Raw genomic sequence first — 17377 nt, forward strand, 5'->3', positions numbered from 1 at the left:
ACCGCCTCTCTTTCATGTCTTCGCAGGGCGCCTCAGGCTTCTCGTTGAGGTTCCGGCGCTTCGCTATCTCGGCGACTCTTTAGCAGATCGGTCGGTCTGTTCGAGTCGGGGGCGTTATAGCTGCAGTCATTAAAGGGGCTGCTCTTAGGGAAGCTAAAGCTCGTTTGCCCGCTCCCAAGTGGGACTTGTTTTTAATCCTGGAATTCCTATGTTCTGCGGATTTTGAGCCTTTGAGCGAGGCCATTCTGTTCAATGTCACTCGCTAAGCGCTGGTTCTTCTTTTGTTGGCAACGGCCCAACGGGGTGGCGAGGTCCACGCCCTGTTGGGTCAGCCTGGAGATATCTCCTTTGAGTCGGACGGTTTCGCATCTTTGCGTTTCCGGCCCGATTTCCTGGCCAAGATTCAGTCTCCGGGGCAGGCCTCTCCGCTGGTTAGAGTCAAGGCTCGGATCAGCGCGTTTGGCCCCGGATGACCTTGATTTGGTCAATTGCCCTGTGAGGGCTCTTTGTCTGTACTTAGCCCGGACTCAGCTGTTTCGGTCTAGTTCTCAGAAGTTGCTGTTTATCTCGCCCTTTTCTAGGCGCGAGTAAGGTTTGTCGAAGGTATCGTTGGCCTGGTTGGTGTCCTCGCTCATTAAGCAAGCTTATGAGTGGAGTCGCACAAAGAGGGGGGGGGGTCATGCCCTCCTTGCCACTTGACTCGGCCCGAGCCCATGATATGAGGGCGTGGGCATCCTCTCTGGCAGTACTGCGCTCCAGATGTCTAGAGGAGGTGCTGACAACTACGTTTTGGCGTTCTGAAGATGTTTTCTTAAACTTTTATCTTCGGGACGTCTCGGCTCTTTGACAGGATGGCTTCAGAGGCCTTCCAGTGCTCATAGCAGCAGGCCAGTTCCTGTCCAGAACTTGATGGTGAGTTTTGATTCATTTCTAGCCCACCGCCTTGTTGATGTTATCTGCTAATGTGATTCGGAGTAAGAATATGTTATTTAATGGAAAATTTCCTAGATAAATTTTCATTTAATTAATATACTTACCCGAATCACATACTGTATTCCCTCCCACCTGCCCCGCGTATGGTTTTAAGTTTTTCTAAGACCGTATGAGATAGGCATGTGTTCCTAGAGGAAGTGACGTGGCACACTCCCGTATGGGAGGTAACTCCCAGTGTGCTGGCCCATTACCAAAGCTACTTTCACTTTCGTTTTGGTGATGGGTTGCTTCCCTTTAAAAATTTTAGCCGGGTAAGCGTTTTTCAGTGATAAGCATCTCAGGTGACTCAATGCTAATGTGATTCGGGTAAGTATATTAATTAAATGAAAATTTATCTAGGAAATTTTCCATTAAGGCAGCCATACGCCGTTTTCGGAGGAAGCATGCTGGGTATTTTCGTGTTTCTATAACCCACCGAACTCTGACATGGATTACAGGATCTTTTTCGTGCGCACTTGGTCTTGTGCTTGCGTGTACACACGGGGGTGTTCAGACACCGAGGAGAGTCTGCACACAAAGTTGACTCTTGAGAAATAAATCTCTCGCCGAAAGTGGGGACGAACTCACGCTGACAGCGGCCAACTGGATACAAATCCAGCGCGCTACCGACTGAGCTACATCCCCGCCCATGAAGAGTTCTTAATTATGTACAGTGTATATAAGGGCGATGAATGATTTGAATTTCTTAAACAATGTCCACATTTTCAGCACTGCATCGATCTGTGATAGCCCGCTGCACAACAGTGCAATCATATGTTTAACCGTTTTCTTTGATTAAAAGCATTGTCACAATGTCATTAAATGTACAACTCTCTCATGAAAAGTATTTATGAAAGCCTGTTATGAGCATACTTGTACTAAGCTATCAGCTACTTTTTTTGTTTTCTTCTCTGAATCGAATAAAGAGGAAAGTTTTTGTTATGTCTTGTTTCTGACAGGACAGTATCATCTTTCTTCTACAATTTCATTGTAAATAGACTGAAGACTTGTTTGTGCTCACTGAATGCAATATAATTCACAGAAATGTTAGCCCTTTTGTTGGCTTTTCACTGTGTGTGTGTGTGTGTGGGGGGGGGGGGGGGGTGGGGGCATGATTATGTTTGCAAGTTCATGACACTAATGCATTGTGTGATGATGTATGTGTGTGAACGTTCAATGGCACATAAGCATTAAGCAATAATGTAAATATATTCTTTCCTGGGTTTATTTTTTAGAAAAAAAAACTATCATAAATTATACAAGAAAACAAGTCGCTGTGACAAGATTACAAAACTGCAGTCAAACAGATTAAAGCTGTTTTATTGAGGAATGGTCCATCCTCCATGACTGATTAACCAGTACAAATACAACTGTCAACAATCAATTTTAATATGGAAACGTAACAATGGCATGAAATCAACACAACTGGAAAAGAAAAAAAAGCTCTCATATGCTGTACATGTACAATATTTCAACATAGAGGTCTCTTGTAGAACTAAGCAAACTAAAATATTACCATACTAGCACCAGTAATAGCTTACACTGAACACTAATACACACAAAGTGTATTTCACTTCAACAGGAGTTTCAAGTAAAACATAAAATGAATACTTATGAAACATAAGCAACCGTATATCTTTAAAAACGGCTCCATCGTAATATCAACTGGTGCAGAGGTCACGGCTGATCACATGACCACTTGATTTATAACTGTACTGTACATGAATAAAATAAACAATTGTGAACTGTACAAAAACAAGTAAACAGACACAAAATCATCCAGAACACGTTTGCTTGTTCATCAAATGCATGGAACGTACAACATAACCACATACAAACTCCAAAAAAAATCTAATTGAGGTATAATTCAGTCTTGGGATAAAATCGCAAAATCAAAAAAGAACGCGCAGGATATTTTCATGAAAATATCAGAGAAACTAACCTGCTGAAAGCATTTCAACTGATAATTAGCAAAGATTACTTTTGTCAACAGTAAGCTTACATACATCCTGTCTTGAAGAAGCATAAGGCCAACAACAACAAAATAGTCTGTTTACGGTAACATAGGCAAAAAAATAGGGTCGGTAGGTCGGGGTTTTTTTTGTGGTTTTTTTTTAAACATATTTGTAAGTTATTTTGCCAAAAAACAGACTTTTTATTGATTTATTTTTTTTAAATATTTTTTTTTGCTGTTTCCAGATGCCCCCAAAAAGTCTAGGGTTGCGCGAAAAAATAGGGTCGGTCGGGATACCGTAAACAGACTATTTTGTTTTTTTGCCTAACAAAATCATGATGTCACAAAAAACATATAGATCTCAAGGAGAAAGATAGACTGAAGAAGAAAGAAGAGAAAAAGGAAAAAGTCTTTTGCCTCAGAATAAAGTATGAATTAACAGACAAGAGAGAGAGAGAGAGAGAGAGAGAGAGAGAGAGAGAGAGAGAGAGAGAGAGAGAGAGAGAGAGAGAGAGAGAGGGGTTAAAACTTAAATAAATGTTATATGAAGTCTTATATCGCGCGCGTATCTCCAGACGGACTCAAGGCGCAGGGATCTATTTATGCCGTGTGAGATGGAATTTTGTTCACAATACATCACGCATTCACATCGACCAGCAGATCGCAGCCATTTCGGCGCATATCTTACTTTTAACGGCCTATTATTCCAAGTCACACGGGTATTTTGGTGGACATTTTTTATCTATGCCGATACAATTTTGCCAGGAAAGACCCTTTTGTCAATCGTGGGATCTTTAACGTGCACACCCCAATGTAGTGTACACGAAGGGACCTCGGTTTTTTGTCTCATCCGAAAGACTAGCACGTGAACCCACCACCTAGGTTAGGAAAGGGGGGAGAAAATTGCTAACGCCCTGACCCAGGGTCGAACTCGCAACCTCTCGCTTCCGAGCGCAAGTGCGTTACCACTCGGCCACCCAGTCCTTCATCAATTCAATTATTAAACAAAAGATTTCAAAGAAAATAAAGATAGTGAACCCTTCCGTAAGCAGTTTCTGAAAAGGATGGATGCTTTTTGATTCAATTTGTTTTTGGTTCAAGATCCAAAACGTCTGCAAAACTTTTTTTTGGCATCCACACCCACATTCACAACTCTTCCTCTCTCACAGTCACACACAAATAAACATATGCACTACCCTGCAAATAGATCTACACTGGCACATACAGAGAAGGAAGCATGTACCACGCTTTCTGGCCTCTTGGTAAGTCCCATACTCTGGAATGCACAAAAAGTGAGCTAGTGCACTGTTCCCAAAACAGCAATATATCACCAAAGCATTATGTGAGGACGCACAACTTGGGTACCCACATGAAATCAGATAGGCTACACATTTTGCAGTCACTACTTGATGGTACACAGTCTTCACAATCATGCATGCTTTGCTAAGAAGTCGTGATCATTGTAAAATGTACCATTTTGGGGATGTAATGGGCATTCTAGCCATTGCTGCCCAAAACAGTTAATCTATATCCATGACATCGATTCCTATAATTCTGGTTAATCATAAGATTTGTGTGTATGTTAATCACTCAAAGTAAGCGCGACCTCCTTTTACTTTTAGATGTGTTCATACCTCTACCCACATCTCATCACCAGTCTTTACTTTCGGCAGAATGATTTGGATACTTCGTACTGAATTGCTACAGCATGCAAACATCTCTGGAGAATGTTCTCAGAAGGGCTATTTTTAGCAGTACTGGAGAATGTTCTCAGCAGGCCTATTTTTAGCAGTACTGGAGAATGTTCTCAGCAGGGCTATTTTTAGCAGTACCGGAGAATGTTCTCAGTAGGGCTATTTTTAGCAGTACTGGAGAATGTTCTCAGAAGGGCTATTTTTAGCAGTACTGGAGAATGTTCTCAGAAGGGCTTTTTTTAGCAGTACTGGAGAATGTTCTCAGTAGGGCTATTTTTAGCAGTACTGGAGAATGTTCTCAGAAGGGCTATTTTTAGCAGTACTGGAGAATGTTCTCAGAAGGGCTATCTTTAGCAGTACTGGAGAATGTTCTCAGAAGGGCTATTTTTAGCAGTACTGGGGAATGTTCTCAGAAGGGCTATTTTTAGCAGTACTGGGGAATGTTCTCAGTAGGGCTATTTTTAGCAGTACTGGAGAATGTTCTCAGAAGGGCTATTTTTAGCAGTACTGGAGAATGTTCTCAGAAGGGCTTTTTTTAGCAGTACTGGAGAATGTTCTCAGAAGGGCTATTTTTAGCAGTACTGGGGAATGTCCCTCCCTGCCTGCAAAACCAGCCATGGAGAACGACCTAGTTTGAGGATCTGAAGATGTATCAAAGTTTCAGCGATAGACATTGACAGATGCTTCCAAGGCCATTTGCTGTCAACCATGCATATCCACTTGTGACATATTTAAGTAAGAAAAATACCTGGCCTTTGGTAAAAAGCCTGCCAGGAAGTTGGAAAGTTGGTAAATTGAAGACTGGCATAGTGGTAGAGTTGGTAGCTTGAACTTGAAAACTGGCATAGTGGTAAAGTTGGTAGCTTGAACTTGAAGACTGGCATCGCTGTAAAGTTGGTACATTGTAGATTCAAGACTGGCATACGCATAGTAGTAACAGGGCAGGTGTGAGTTAGGTCTAGCAAGTTGCCTTTTTCACATCCTTGAAAAACGGATGATGCATGGCTGTCCTAGCTGAGACCCGTCTGTTTGGTTCGTACGTCAGCATCCTCTGTAAATGAGAAATCATAAGTCAGCTTTATTTTAGTCACAAACAGCTCCCCAAAAGTGTACTAAATTCTCTTTCTCAGCTTTGTCACAAACACACTTAAATATCTAATATTTTACATATTTTCCAAAAATACCTCCAGTCAAATTGTGTCCTTGGACTTCCCACCCCAAAGTTTCAGATTTACTTGACACTAACTTTATAGTGACTGTTTCTTTGTAACATTCACTTTCATACTGATCTTCAACACAAACTAACTTACCCCAAAGCCAGTAACTGACCCCAGATGACCAAGAATGCTTGACTGCTGCTTCTAAGAATAATGGCTATGATGCAATGATAGTTATTTTAAATGCCTCAAAAATTGGGGACAGATGGCGAAGTACAAAAAGAAATGTCACATAAACATGGGCTCTCCTGCAGTGTGTTTCTGAACTTTTTCTGTACAATGCCCGATCACATTACAATGTTTCAGCATGTTCAGGTTGGTCTCTGTAACAGCCGTTATTGTACAGAGATGATAAATATATATCAAGTCACCCGGAATAAACTTGGAAGCATTATTTTGTTTTTGAAGTAACAGGAAAATTTACTCTCTGCTTTACCGGGCAGTCCTAAAACCATGCAATGCCTTGCGAGATGGATTCAGCTGAGCCAATAAGGTTATGTCACAATAAGCTAAGCACACTGGGGGGGGGGGGGGGGGGGGGGGGGGGGCGGCATTGTGGGTAGAAGTGTTCGAATATACGCCATCAACGCAATAGGTGAATTCCAGAAACAACTCTGTCAGCTTTTAATGCGTAGTGGAAGAGTTGCTTTCCCCTGTTATTCCTTGCTTTTTCATAGAAACACTGAGGCAAGCTACAAGTGACATTGTAGGCTTGTCTCAGTGTTTCTGCAGAAACAAGGGAAAGCACCTCTAAAACCCTGACAGAGTTATTTCTCGAATTCGCCTTTTGCGTTGATGGGGTATAATTGGAACATTTCCACCCACAATGGGCACTCCTGCAGTGCGTGATGCTTGTTATGACATAATCTTATTGGCGCTGCTGAATCGATCTTGCATAGCAGTGCATGGTTTGACAAAGGTACAAGAATCTAGACAGAGCCATCGTCGAACGCTGAAGAAGAAGAATACAGAGGTACATTATTTCCGAAACATCGTCTATGAGGAAAAATTTTTCCCTGAGTGAGCGCCAACCTGAAGCAAGTCCTGACCAGCATTGTCGATGGAGGGAACGATCTTGTCCACGTTCTGCAGCTCCCACCTGGGAAAGGTGGACTTGTAGTCTGGCAGTTTGGTCACACCTGGCCACACCCTCTCATCTGGCGTACCTGACAGCCGTATGAAATATGTCATTAATGTATCCATGGCCAAGTAAAACAGGGTCCACACTCAGTGCCGACAATGAACACACACTGTGTATCTCCCATACCCCCCTCCCCAAGATCTATTGGCACTTAGCCTGAGAGCAATACAATATTCTGAATTCTGACAAAGGAAACAAGGATCAAAGTGATGAGAGGGTCATGATACGGACACCACAATCCGGAAGCATAAAATTTAACTGTTTTTCATGGGATACTATTACAGAGAAAGGGAATAATTGGTTTGGGCAATTTTTAGATCAAGCTGTACCAAGTTAGTATTGTAACACAGAAACAGCACTAAATGAAAACATTGCCATTTGATACCTGTCTTTCATAATATAAATTGTTATCAGAATAAAGTGCTCCCCCAGACTGTACAGAATCTAAGAAAATCAGATTCTAAAAGAGAGGGAGTCGTAGAACGGGGGTAAATTTATAGACGCGATAAACCAAAATTATGAAAAAGTAAAGTCTCAAAATGGGGTGAGTTTCAAATGAGGGGTCCAAGGGAGGTTCCACTGTGCTCAGAAAATGGACAGCTCATGATTATCAAGTAACTCTTATTTGAAATCTGCTGATGTTTTTGCATATTTAAGGACAAGCGGTCAGATCACATACATGAAGAACCTAGGGTTTAGGGTGGGAGATGGTGCAGATGAGACAGTACCTACCTAATGTCCTGAAGATTCGGAAAAGTTGGTCAATTTCTGAGTCTCCTGGAAACAATGCCCTCCGCGTCAGCTGAAACAGACATCACGAGATTAAAAATGTGTAATCAAACTGACAATGCATACAGATTTTTTTCTCTTAAAGGCGGTCCTTTATTGAGCCCGAGGTCGATTTTGGAAGACTTTTACCGAAAACTCAGTGCTAAAGCTTCGTGCAGCCAGCTTCGGGAAGTTCATTTCGCGTAGTCGACTTCGCTCAGTTAAGGAGAGGCTTAAAGCAGAAGCATTTTGCAATGAATCTCATCAAACAAACACACGTGAGAATACCAAAAATAAAGTCTTGTACTAGCTGCTAGACATCAAACATCTGTATATATGTCAGTAAAAATGTTCTCACAAGAGAACAAAATAACAAGAAGAGCAAACGCTCGATCGAGTCACTTTCGCAGTTCTGAATATTATATGAGGCATCAGATGGACAGGAAGAAATTGCTATTCACAACACAATGCATACCTGAAGAATTCAAGACATACCTGTGACCTTGAAAAAGGTCAAAGGTCACCAAAGCAGACGTCAAAGTGTAGAGGTCACTGGGAGTCACGTTCACATAAAATTTGAGCCCGGTCACTTTTATAGTTTTCGAGAAAAGCCCAACGTTAAGTTGTGTGTTGCCGAACAGAAAAGGCTAGTTATCTCCCTTGTTTTTCTGATAACGTTCGTAAAAGGCCACAGATGTAAATACTTTGATGTAAAGAATAATCCTACAAAGTTTCAATCACATCCGATGAACTTTGTCAAAGATATAAAATGTCTAATTTTTCCTTTGACGCTGACCTGTGACCTTGAAAAAGGTCAAAGGTCAACGAAACCATCGTTAAAGTGTAGAGGTCATTGGAGGTCACGACTAAACAAAATATGAGCCCGATCGCTTTGATAGTTTCCGAGAAAAGTCCAACGTTAAGGTGGTGTCTACGGACGGCCGACCGGCCGGACAGCCGGACGGCCGGCCGGCCGGCCGGACAGACTAACACTGACCGATTACATAGAGTCACTTTTTCTCAAGTGACTCAAAAATGTCCCCCTCCCTTTGTTCAAGCAATGTCTCCTGTATCATCCATGGACAAAGACGCCTTGCCTTTTAGCACTGTTCACAAGAACAACAGGGCACTAGGTCCCTTCCTGGGACTTTTTTTTTAGCGCTCCACAATTTCATTCTGGTTCTCAAATTTTCTTTGGGCCAGTATTTATATAGACAAAATCGGATTCTAGGTGGTATGGGATAAGATAAGCACACATACAAAACATCACAAACTGTGTGTCCTAGTCCTATACAGTGGAACCCCCCTTTTAAGACCTCCAAAAATCTGAGAAAATCAAGTCTTAACAAGTCGCGTGAAGCGATATAAAAACATTTATTTAGTCAATATGTCAGCATCAAACTAAACGATCAACAACAAAAAGCAGTCATAACCGAGACTATATTTAAACAAGAAGAGCAAACGCTCGATCGAGTCACTTTCGCAGTTCTGAATATTATATGAGGCATCAGATGGACAGGAAGAAATTGCTATTCACAACACAATGAGTCACGTTCACATAAAATTTGAGCCCGGTCACTTTTATAGTTTCCGAGAAAAGCCCAACGTTAAGTTGTGTGTTGCCGAACAGAAAAGGCTAGTTATCTCCCTTGTTTTTCTGATAACGTTCGTAAAAGGCTACAGATGTAAATACTTTGATGTAAAGAATAATCCTACAAAGTTTCAATCACATCCGATGAACTTTGTCAAAGATATAAAATGTCTAATTTTTCCTTTGACGCTGACCTGTGACCTTGAAAAAGGTCAAAGGTCAACGAAACCATCGTTAAAGTGTAGAGGTCATTGGAGGTCACGACTAAACAAAATATGAGCCCGATCGCTTTGATAGTTTCCGAGAAAAGTCCAACGTTAAGGTGGCGGCCGGACAGACTAACACTGACCGATTACATAGAGTCACTTTTTCTCAAGTGACTCAAATAGTCTCGACTCACCACACCCGAAGACCAAGATGTTCATTCTCGTCTCCGCGAAGTGCGAACGTAGTACTAATTTAACCTATTTTTTGTAATTCTTAGCACATTTTTAGAGTAAACATGACATATCTATATATTTTTGAATTCAGGAGAAGATGAGGAATACAACGCAGTTGTAAATCTGTTAGTGAAAATTCAATTTTAATGACAACTTTAATGAGCAAACTAATTATTTAATTTTTATGCTACAGAGCTGTAATTCAATCCCATAGTCCGGCCTTTGTCGAAGATTGTTTGACTAAAATTTCAACCAATTTGATTAAAAAATAAGGGCGTGACAGTGCTGCCTCAACTTTCACAAAAAGCCGGATATGACGTCATCAAAGAAATTTTTAAAAAAAACTGAAAAAAACGTCTAGGGATATCATATCCAGGAACTATATGTGAAGTTTCCTGAAGATCGGTCCAGTAGTTATCTCGGAATCGCTTTAAAATTATATGCACACACACACACATGCATACACCACGACCCTCGTTTAGATTCCCCGTCTATGTTAACACATTTAGTCAAAACTTGACTAAATGTAGGGGCGGGGATGTAGCTCAGTCGGTAGCGTGCTGGATTTGTATCCAGTTGGCCGCTGTCATCGTGAGTTCGTTCCCACGTTCGGCGAGAGATTTATTTCTCAGAGTCAACTTTGTGTGCAGACTCTCCTCGGTGTCCGAACCCCCCCGTGTGTACACGCAAGCACAAGACCAAGTGCGCACAAAAAAGATCCTGTAATCCATGTCAGAGTTCGGTGGGTTATAGAAACATTTAGTCAAAACTTGACTAAATGTAGGGGCGGGGATGTAGCTCAGTCGGTAGCGTGCTGGATTTGTATCCAGTTGGCCGCTGTCATCGTGAGTTCATCCCCACGTTCGGCGAGAGATTTATTTCTCAGAGTCAACTTTGTGTGCAGACTCTCCTCGGTGTCCGAACACCCTCCCATGTGTACACGCAAGCACAAGACCAAGTGCGCACGAAAAAGATCCTGTAATCCATGTCAGAGTTTGGTGGGTTATAGAAACACGAAAATACCCAGCATGCTTCCTCCAAAAACGGCATATGGCTGCCTAAATGGCGTGGTAAAAAACGGTCATACACGTAAAATTCCACTCGTGCAAAAAACACAAGTGTACGTGGGAGTTTCAGCCCACGAACGCAGAAGAAGAAGAAGAAGACTAAATGTAAAAAGGAGGGTAATGGGTGTAATTTCAAAGAGGTTATGAAGAGAAAGTCTGAGAAAACAAAGTCTTAAAAACATGGGTGGGACTGAAAAGTGTCACGAATCCTGAACCTCAACCAAACCACACCAAAACAAAACAAGTCGCGTAAGGCGATATTACTACAGTTAGTCAAGCTGTGGAACTCACAGAATGAAACTGAACGCACTGCATTTTTTCACAATGACCGTAGTCCGCCGCTTGCGCATAACCGAGTGAAACTGACGAGCCTGTTCAGCGCTGTAGTGGTTTCGCTGTGCTGCATAGCACGCTTTTCTGTACCTCTCTTCGTTTTAACTTTCTGAGCGTGTTTTTAATCCAAATATATCATATCTATATGTTTTTGGAATCAGGAACCGACAAGGAATAAGATGAAAGTGTTTTTAAATCGATTTCGGAAATTTAATTTTGATTATAATTCTTATATTTTTAATTTTCAGAGCTTGTTTTTAATCCGAATATAACATATTTATAGTTTTTGGAATCAGAAAATGATGAAGAATAAGATGAACGTAAATTTGGATCGTTTTATAAAAAAAAATTATTTTGCAATTTTCAGATTTTTAATGACCAAAGTCATTAATTAATTTTTAAGCCACCAAGCTGAAATGCAATACCGAAGTCCGGCCTTCGTCAAAAATTGCTTGGCCAAAATTTCAATCAATTTGATTGAAAAATGAGGGTGTGACAGTGCCGCCTCAATTTTTACAAAAAGCCGGATATGACGTCATCAAAGGTATTTATCGAAAAAAAGAAAAAAACGTCCGGGGATATCATTCCCAGGAACTCTCATGTCAAATTTCATAAAGATCGGTCCAGTAGTTTGGTCTGAATCGCTCTACACACACACACGCACAGACAGACAGACAGACAGACAGACACACACACACCACGACCCTCGTCTCGATTTCCCCTCCATGTTAAAACATTTAGTCAAAACTTGACTAAATGTAAAAAGAGGAAAACAAAAATGTCATAATCGAATCCGGATTTCCGGCATATATACCGGAAGAATCCCACCCATGTAAAAAGGAGGGAGTATCAAATTGGGGGGGTTCCACTGTAGTAAAATGCAGCAACTGACCATCTCCACAGCTCCCATGGGGTCGCCTTCACGCGGCGGGAGTGTTCTCACCAAGCTACCCCACCCCTTTACTTCTCTTCTTTAATCTTATTTCTGCCTTACCAGTCCTTTCACCTATATTTCCTTCCAAGAAAACTCTCCCTACTATTCCCTGCAGTTTTCCAATTCTTTTCTTGTTGTCTTATTTCTACCTGACTGGATCCATCACCTTTATTTCACTTACCAAAAGTCTTCTTTTCCACATCCTTATTTCTCTGCACCCCGCATGTCGTAAGAGGCGACTAACGGATTCTGTTCCTCCTTTTACCCTTGTTAAGTGGTTCTTGTATAGAATATAGTCAATGTTTGTAAAGATTTTAGTCAAGCAGTATGTAAGAAATGTTTAGTCCTTTGTACTGGAAACTTGCATTCTCCCAGTAAGGTCATATCTACTACGTTGCAAGCCCCTGGAGCAATTTTTTGATTAGTGCTTTTGTGAACAAGAAACACTTAACAAGTGGCTCTATCCCATCTCCCCCCTTTCCCCTATCCCATCTCCCCCCTTTCCCTCGTCGCGATATAACCTTCGTGGTTGAAAACGACGTTAAACACCAAATAAAGAAAGAAAAGAACCATCTCCACAAAGATGCATCCCAGGCTCCAGATGTCGACAGGTGTGGAGTAGTAGCGACTGCCCAGCAGGATCTCTGGTGCCCTGTACCACAGTGTCACCACCTGGAACACACGCACATCACAAGGTAAGGGTCTGTTAAGATATGCTAGTGTTCACTATACGAGGTATGATCCAAACAAAGTGATCAAACTGCGATTATACAAGTCTCAGGTCACTGATCATAAAAAGTAATATATCATTTGAAAGGTCAACCATTTAACTAGTAGACCTCTAAAAGATGACGTCATTAGGTTAATACGTCATAAATGAGGTTTTAAAATACGTCACTTTTGGGTTGTGCTTCAAAACGGGGTCTTTTGTCAAGCGCCATGAAAATCTTCACTCCTTTGAAAGACTGTAGCTGGATGATGGTGCAAAGAAAATGTCTGCAAAGCTGAAGAACATTAAATTAATCAAAGCTGTTCCATATCTTACAATCTGACAGAAAAAAAGGGAAATCAAAACTGGGGAAAAGGGGAATAACTCTGGCAAGCAAAAAAACTTCGGAAGAGCGCTTCAAACGAGAATGTAGCTGCTGTGTCAAAAGGTAAGAACTAAGATTAAACAGAGTACATGCAAGTATTAAAAGCAAAACTTAAACTTTCATATGGAACTGTCCAGAGAATTCTACTCAATGATCTTCCGCTGTAAAAGCTGGCCGCAAAATGGGTGCCTCGTTAGCTGACAGGGGAAAGGAAAGAGCATCATGGTCCTCTTGCACGCGATCTACTCAACCGTTGTGAACCCAGTAGACCCAAATTTGTTGTTACTGTAGTCACCGATTATGAGACTTTGGTTTCCTTCTACTTTAGTGCCAGAGAACACAGAAACAAAGTGTGTCTATACAAAAATGACGAGATACATCACATTTGTAAGCGAGGTTTTCAAAGAAGAAACAGGGCTATTCACTGTATTTTTCGACCACGAAGGTCCCGTTGCTGTCCTATTTCTGTCTACTAACAGCACTGTCATTGTCACGTACTATGCATAAACCTTTTTACCCAAACCTACATACGAGTTTAGCAGTCAGCGACCAAACTGCGAAACCCAGACTGCCCTTCTCCTTCATGAAAATGTCATTCTTCACAAAAGAAGGACCGTAACTCCATTCCTAAAAGACCAAATGATCCCATTTTTGCCTCACACGTTCTTTAGACCTGATTACACCCATTGTGATTTCTGTTTGTACCTTCTTTGAAAATCAGACTTGTTGCCAACAAGTTTCACTGCACTCAGGACCTCAACAAAGCCGTCAAATCAGAGCTCAAGAGCAACCCCAAATCAGGCCACATTAAGGCAAAAAAAAAAAAATTGTCTGTTTCTGGTAACATGGCTAAAAAAAATAGGGTCGGTAGGTAGGGATTTTTTTTATTTTTTTTTTAAATTTTTTTTTTACCCCAAATGTAGACCAATAAAACTAACTTTAAAAATCGCGCAAAGAGACTGGATTCACTATACATAGAGACAAGACACTCAACACATTTACAAATCGTCAGCGGACTTTTGTTTTCACACGTTTTTGTTGTTCATTTTCTCACCCTGGATTACTCAAAGGATTACCACCAACAAAAAAAAAAAAAATTTTTGAGTTTGGAAAAAAAAAGTTTAGCGTCGGCGCCGAAATTTAGGGTCGGTCGGGTGACCAGAAACAGACAATTTTTTTTTGTTGGCCTAAGGCCTCTTCTGGTTGGCTTAGGCACTTGTGACTTTGCATCTATGTAGAAGGAGAGTAGTTCTAATGACAGCTGTAATTCGAAAATTTTTAATTAAATTTTGATTTAATATAATATACTTACCCAATTCTTATGAATGCATTGACTTTAGTCCCACATGCTAGATGTCGAAAAACCTCTCAAATTACCTGCCCTTAGTAGGGTGGTAACCAAGCTAAAAGCGACGCCATAGCCGTTGCTATGGCCTGACCTTGCTCGGTTACCCATAACACCCTGCGCACCACGTGAGCGCCAGCATCCGTAATGATCATTCGAGACTATTAGTCAAACCCCCAAGGACATAATCCAGCGGGGACGGATGGGAGGGTATTAACTATAAGAATTGGGTAAGTATATTATATTAAATCAAAATTTAATTAAAAATTTTCGATTTAATCACATATTCTTACTCCAATTCTTATGAATGCAGATTCCTCCTAAAGGCGGAGGGAACTTACTTATGTCCTTGCAAGCACCTGCCCTGCAGCGACCAAAGCCGGCAATGCACTGGAGCCATCCAGTCGCGTGCAGGAGATGTCACGAAGGTAGAAGCTGATGAAAACATCGTCTGACTTCCAGTAAGCTGTCTGCAAGACATCGCTTAATCGCCCTGAACGTAAGACGGCCACAGAGGACGCCCAGGCTCTGGCCTCATGTACTCGAGCTGATGTCAGAGGAAGGACTGAACGCCCCCCCCTCTCCTGAGAGAGCCACCACTTATATGCTCGTCTAATGAGGGTCGCCACCCATCTTGTTAGGGTCAATTTCGATATGTCCCTGTCATATTTTGTGTTCAATGAAATGAACAAAAGTTTTTGGCTTTTGGCCCTAACCAACTGAGTGCGAGCCAAGTAAGACTTCAAGGCCCTAACTGGACAGTTAGCCAAGTCAGGATCGTGCGATGCCAGAATAGTCCCAAGCGGGGGGACTCGGACCACGGGCGGGGATTGGCCTGGCTTTTGATTTTTCGCGAGAAAACCAGGCCGGAAATGAAGAGACATTGAACCATCGCGCTCAAACGCGATGTCTTCCGACAAACCCGACAAGGCATGTATCTCACTGCCTCGCCGAGCGGTAGCCAGAAGAAGCAGAAAAACCGTCTTGCGTGTTAAATCAGTCAGGCTAGCAGCCTGCAAAGGCTCAAACGCCGCAGACCGCAAATATTCTAAAACCAAAAATAAGTCCCATGCCGGGACAGAGGTCCGTCTCTGCGCTTCCTGGAGAGCGGCCCCTTTGATCACACTAGCAATCACTCCGTTAACGTTAATCAATCTGCCTATCTGTCTCAGAGTAGCAGATATAGCAGAACGTCGGACTCTCAAAGCAGAGGCCGAACTGCCCTGCGCAGACAAAAAAGAGAGATGATTTGCCACCTGTAAAGAGCGCGGGGCCACAGCATTGACCCCCGCCTCCCTACACCACTTGGCCCAGGCAGCCCAATGGCAAGCATACACAGACGCAGTCGAGGACCTATGCGCCTTAAAGACCAAATCCAGCGTCAAGTCTGAAGCGCCAGATTTCCGCAGTTCCGACCTCACAGTCTCCAAACGTGTAGGCGCAGGGCCTGCGGGTCTCTGTGCGGGATGCCTGTTCTTGGCTGAACGAGCTCTCCCCGCACTAGATTTAGAGGGATCGGAACTCCTTTTGCCAACAACAGCAGATCTGGAAACCACTGCTGGGAAGGCCACCAGGGGGCTACCAGCAGCAGGAGCTCCGGACGATTCAGCTCGGCTTTCCTCACCACTCTGCTGAGCAGAGGGAAGGGAGGATATGCGTAGGCCTGAAGGCCGCTCCACGAGATCTCCAACGCATTGCTTGCCCAAGCTTCCGTGTCCGGAAAGGGAGACACCAAAATGGGAAGTCTCTTTGAAAACCTCGTTGCAAATAGATCGATCATGGGCTTCTCCACCTGTGCCCACAGGCGTTGGAGCGCCCCATGAGTGATCGTCCATTCGGTGTGCAACACCTGAGAGGACCTGCTGAGCGCATCCGCCAGTGCGTTGAGCTTGCCCGGAAGAAACTCTGCTGAGATCATGACCCGATGCGAGTGGCACCGCACCAGAACCTCGCACGCCCTGTCTGACAGGGAAAACGACCGAGCTCCTCCCTGCTTGTTGATGTAGGCAGCGACAGTGGTATTGTCCGTGTGCAACCGGACATGTCTGCCGCCCACCAGAGGGAGAAACGCAAGCAAACCGAGGGAAACCGCCTCTAACTCCAGGCGATTGATATGCCAAAGACGCTGGGACTGAGTCCAAAGACCGGAGGCCGTCTGGCCCCCGATGTGAGCCCCCCACCCGGCCATTGACGCATCCGTAAAGAGGTCTATGTCCGGAGGGGGCAGAGAGATGGGAACCCCCTGAGAGATCCAGTCTAGGTCCAACCACCGAGCAGTCGCGTGACTGAACCATCCCTGCGTGGGGACGATTTTGTCCCAATCCTGCGAAGCCGGCTCCCAGAGAGAGCTGAGCGCAGCCTGGAAAGGCCTCTTGTACACCCTCCCTAAGGGAACCAGAGTTGCCATAGATTCCATTTGGCCCAGAATCGAGGTAAGGACCCTCACCGAAGCCTGCTGGCTGCCAGCCAAGGCCAAAATGAGAGCATGAAGCTTCTGAATTCTCTCCTGCGTAGGCCGGACCGTCCAAGCGACAGTGTCGAACGCCATACCGAGGTAAACAAACCTCTGCGAGGGAGTCAATTCCGACTTCGCTTGGTTCACAGAGAACCCCAGGCTCAGAGCCCGGTTCAACACCACCTGAGTGTTCAAGTGGCACACTGATTGGCTCTGATTCAAAATCAACCAGTCGTCGAGGTACGTCCGTAGACGAATACCTCTTTGCCTGATCAGCGCGGCCAACTGCCTGATCACCATAGTGAAAACCCACGGGGCCAGGGACAGCCCGAAGGGCAGAGCCCTGAATTGAAAGATCCGATGACCCCAGCG

General features: G+C 43.3%; 1 protein-coding gene across 1 annotated transcript in view; it reads right to left on the reverse strand.

The window, feature by feature from the left end:
* Positions 1-2274: 2274 nt before the first annotated feature.
* The window catches only part of LOC138947276 (cyclin-dependent kinase 2-like), a 30670-nt gene continuing 15567 nt past the window's right edge, over positions 2275-17377 (reverse strand). Inside the window, exons 5-8 of the mRNA XM_070318719.1 lie at positions 12682-12783; positions 7711-7780; positions 6870-7003; positions 2275-5671 (exon numbers count right to left, since the gene is read on the reverse strand). Coding sequence (XP_070174820.1) covers positions 5579-5671; positions 6870-7003; positions 7711-7780; positions 12682-12783 — 399 coding nt within the window. The 3' untranslated portion in view covers positions 2275-5578. The remainder of the gene's footprint in view (positions 5672-6869; positions 7004-7710; positions 7781-12681; positions 12784-17377) is intronic.

Source organism: Littorina saxatilis, linkage group LG14 (assembly GCF_037325665.1).
Source record: "Littorina saxatilis isolate snail1 linkage group LG14, US_GU_Lsax_2.0, whole genome shotgun sequence".
Taxonomy (NCBI): domain Eukaryota; kingdom Metazoa; phylum Mollusca; class Gastropoda; order Littorinimorpha; family Littorinidae; genus Littorina; species Littorina saxatilis.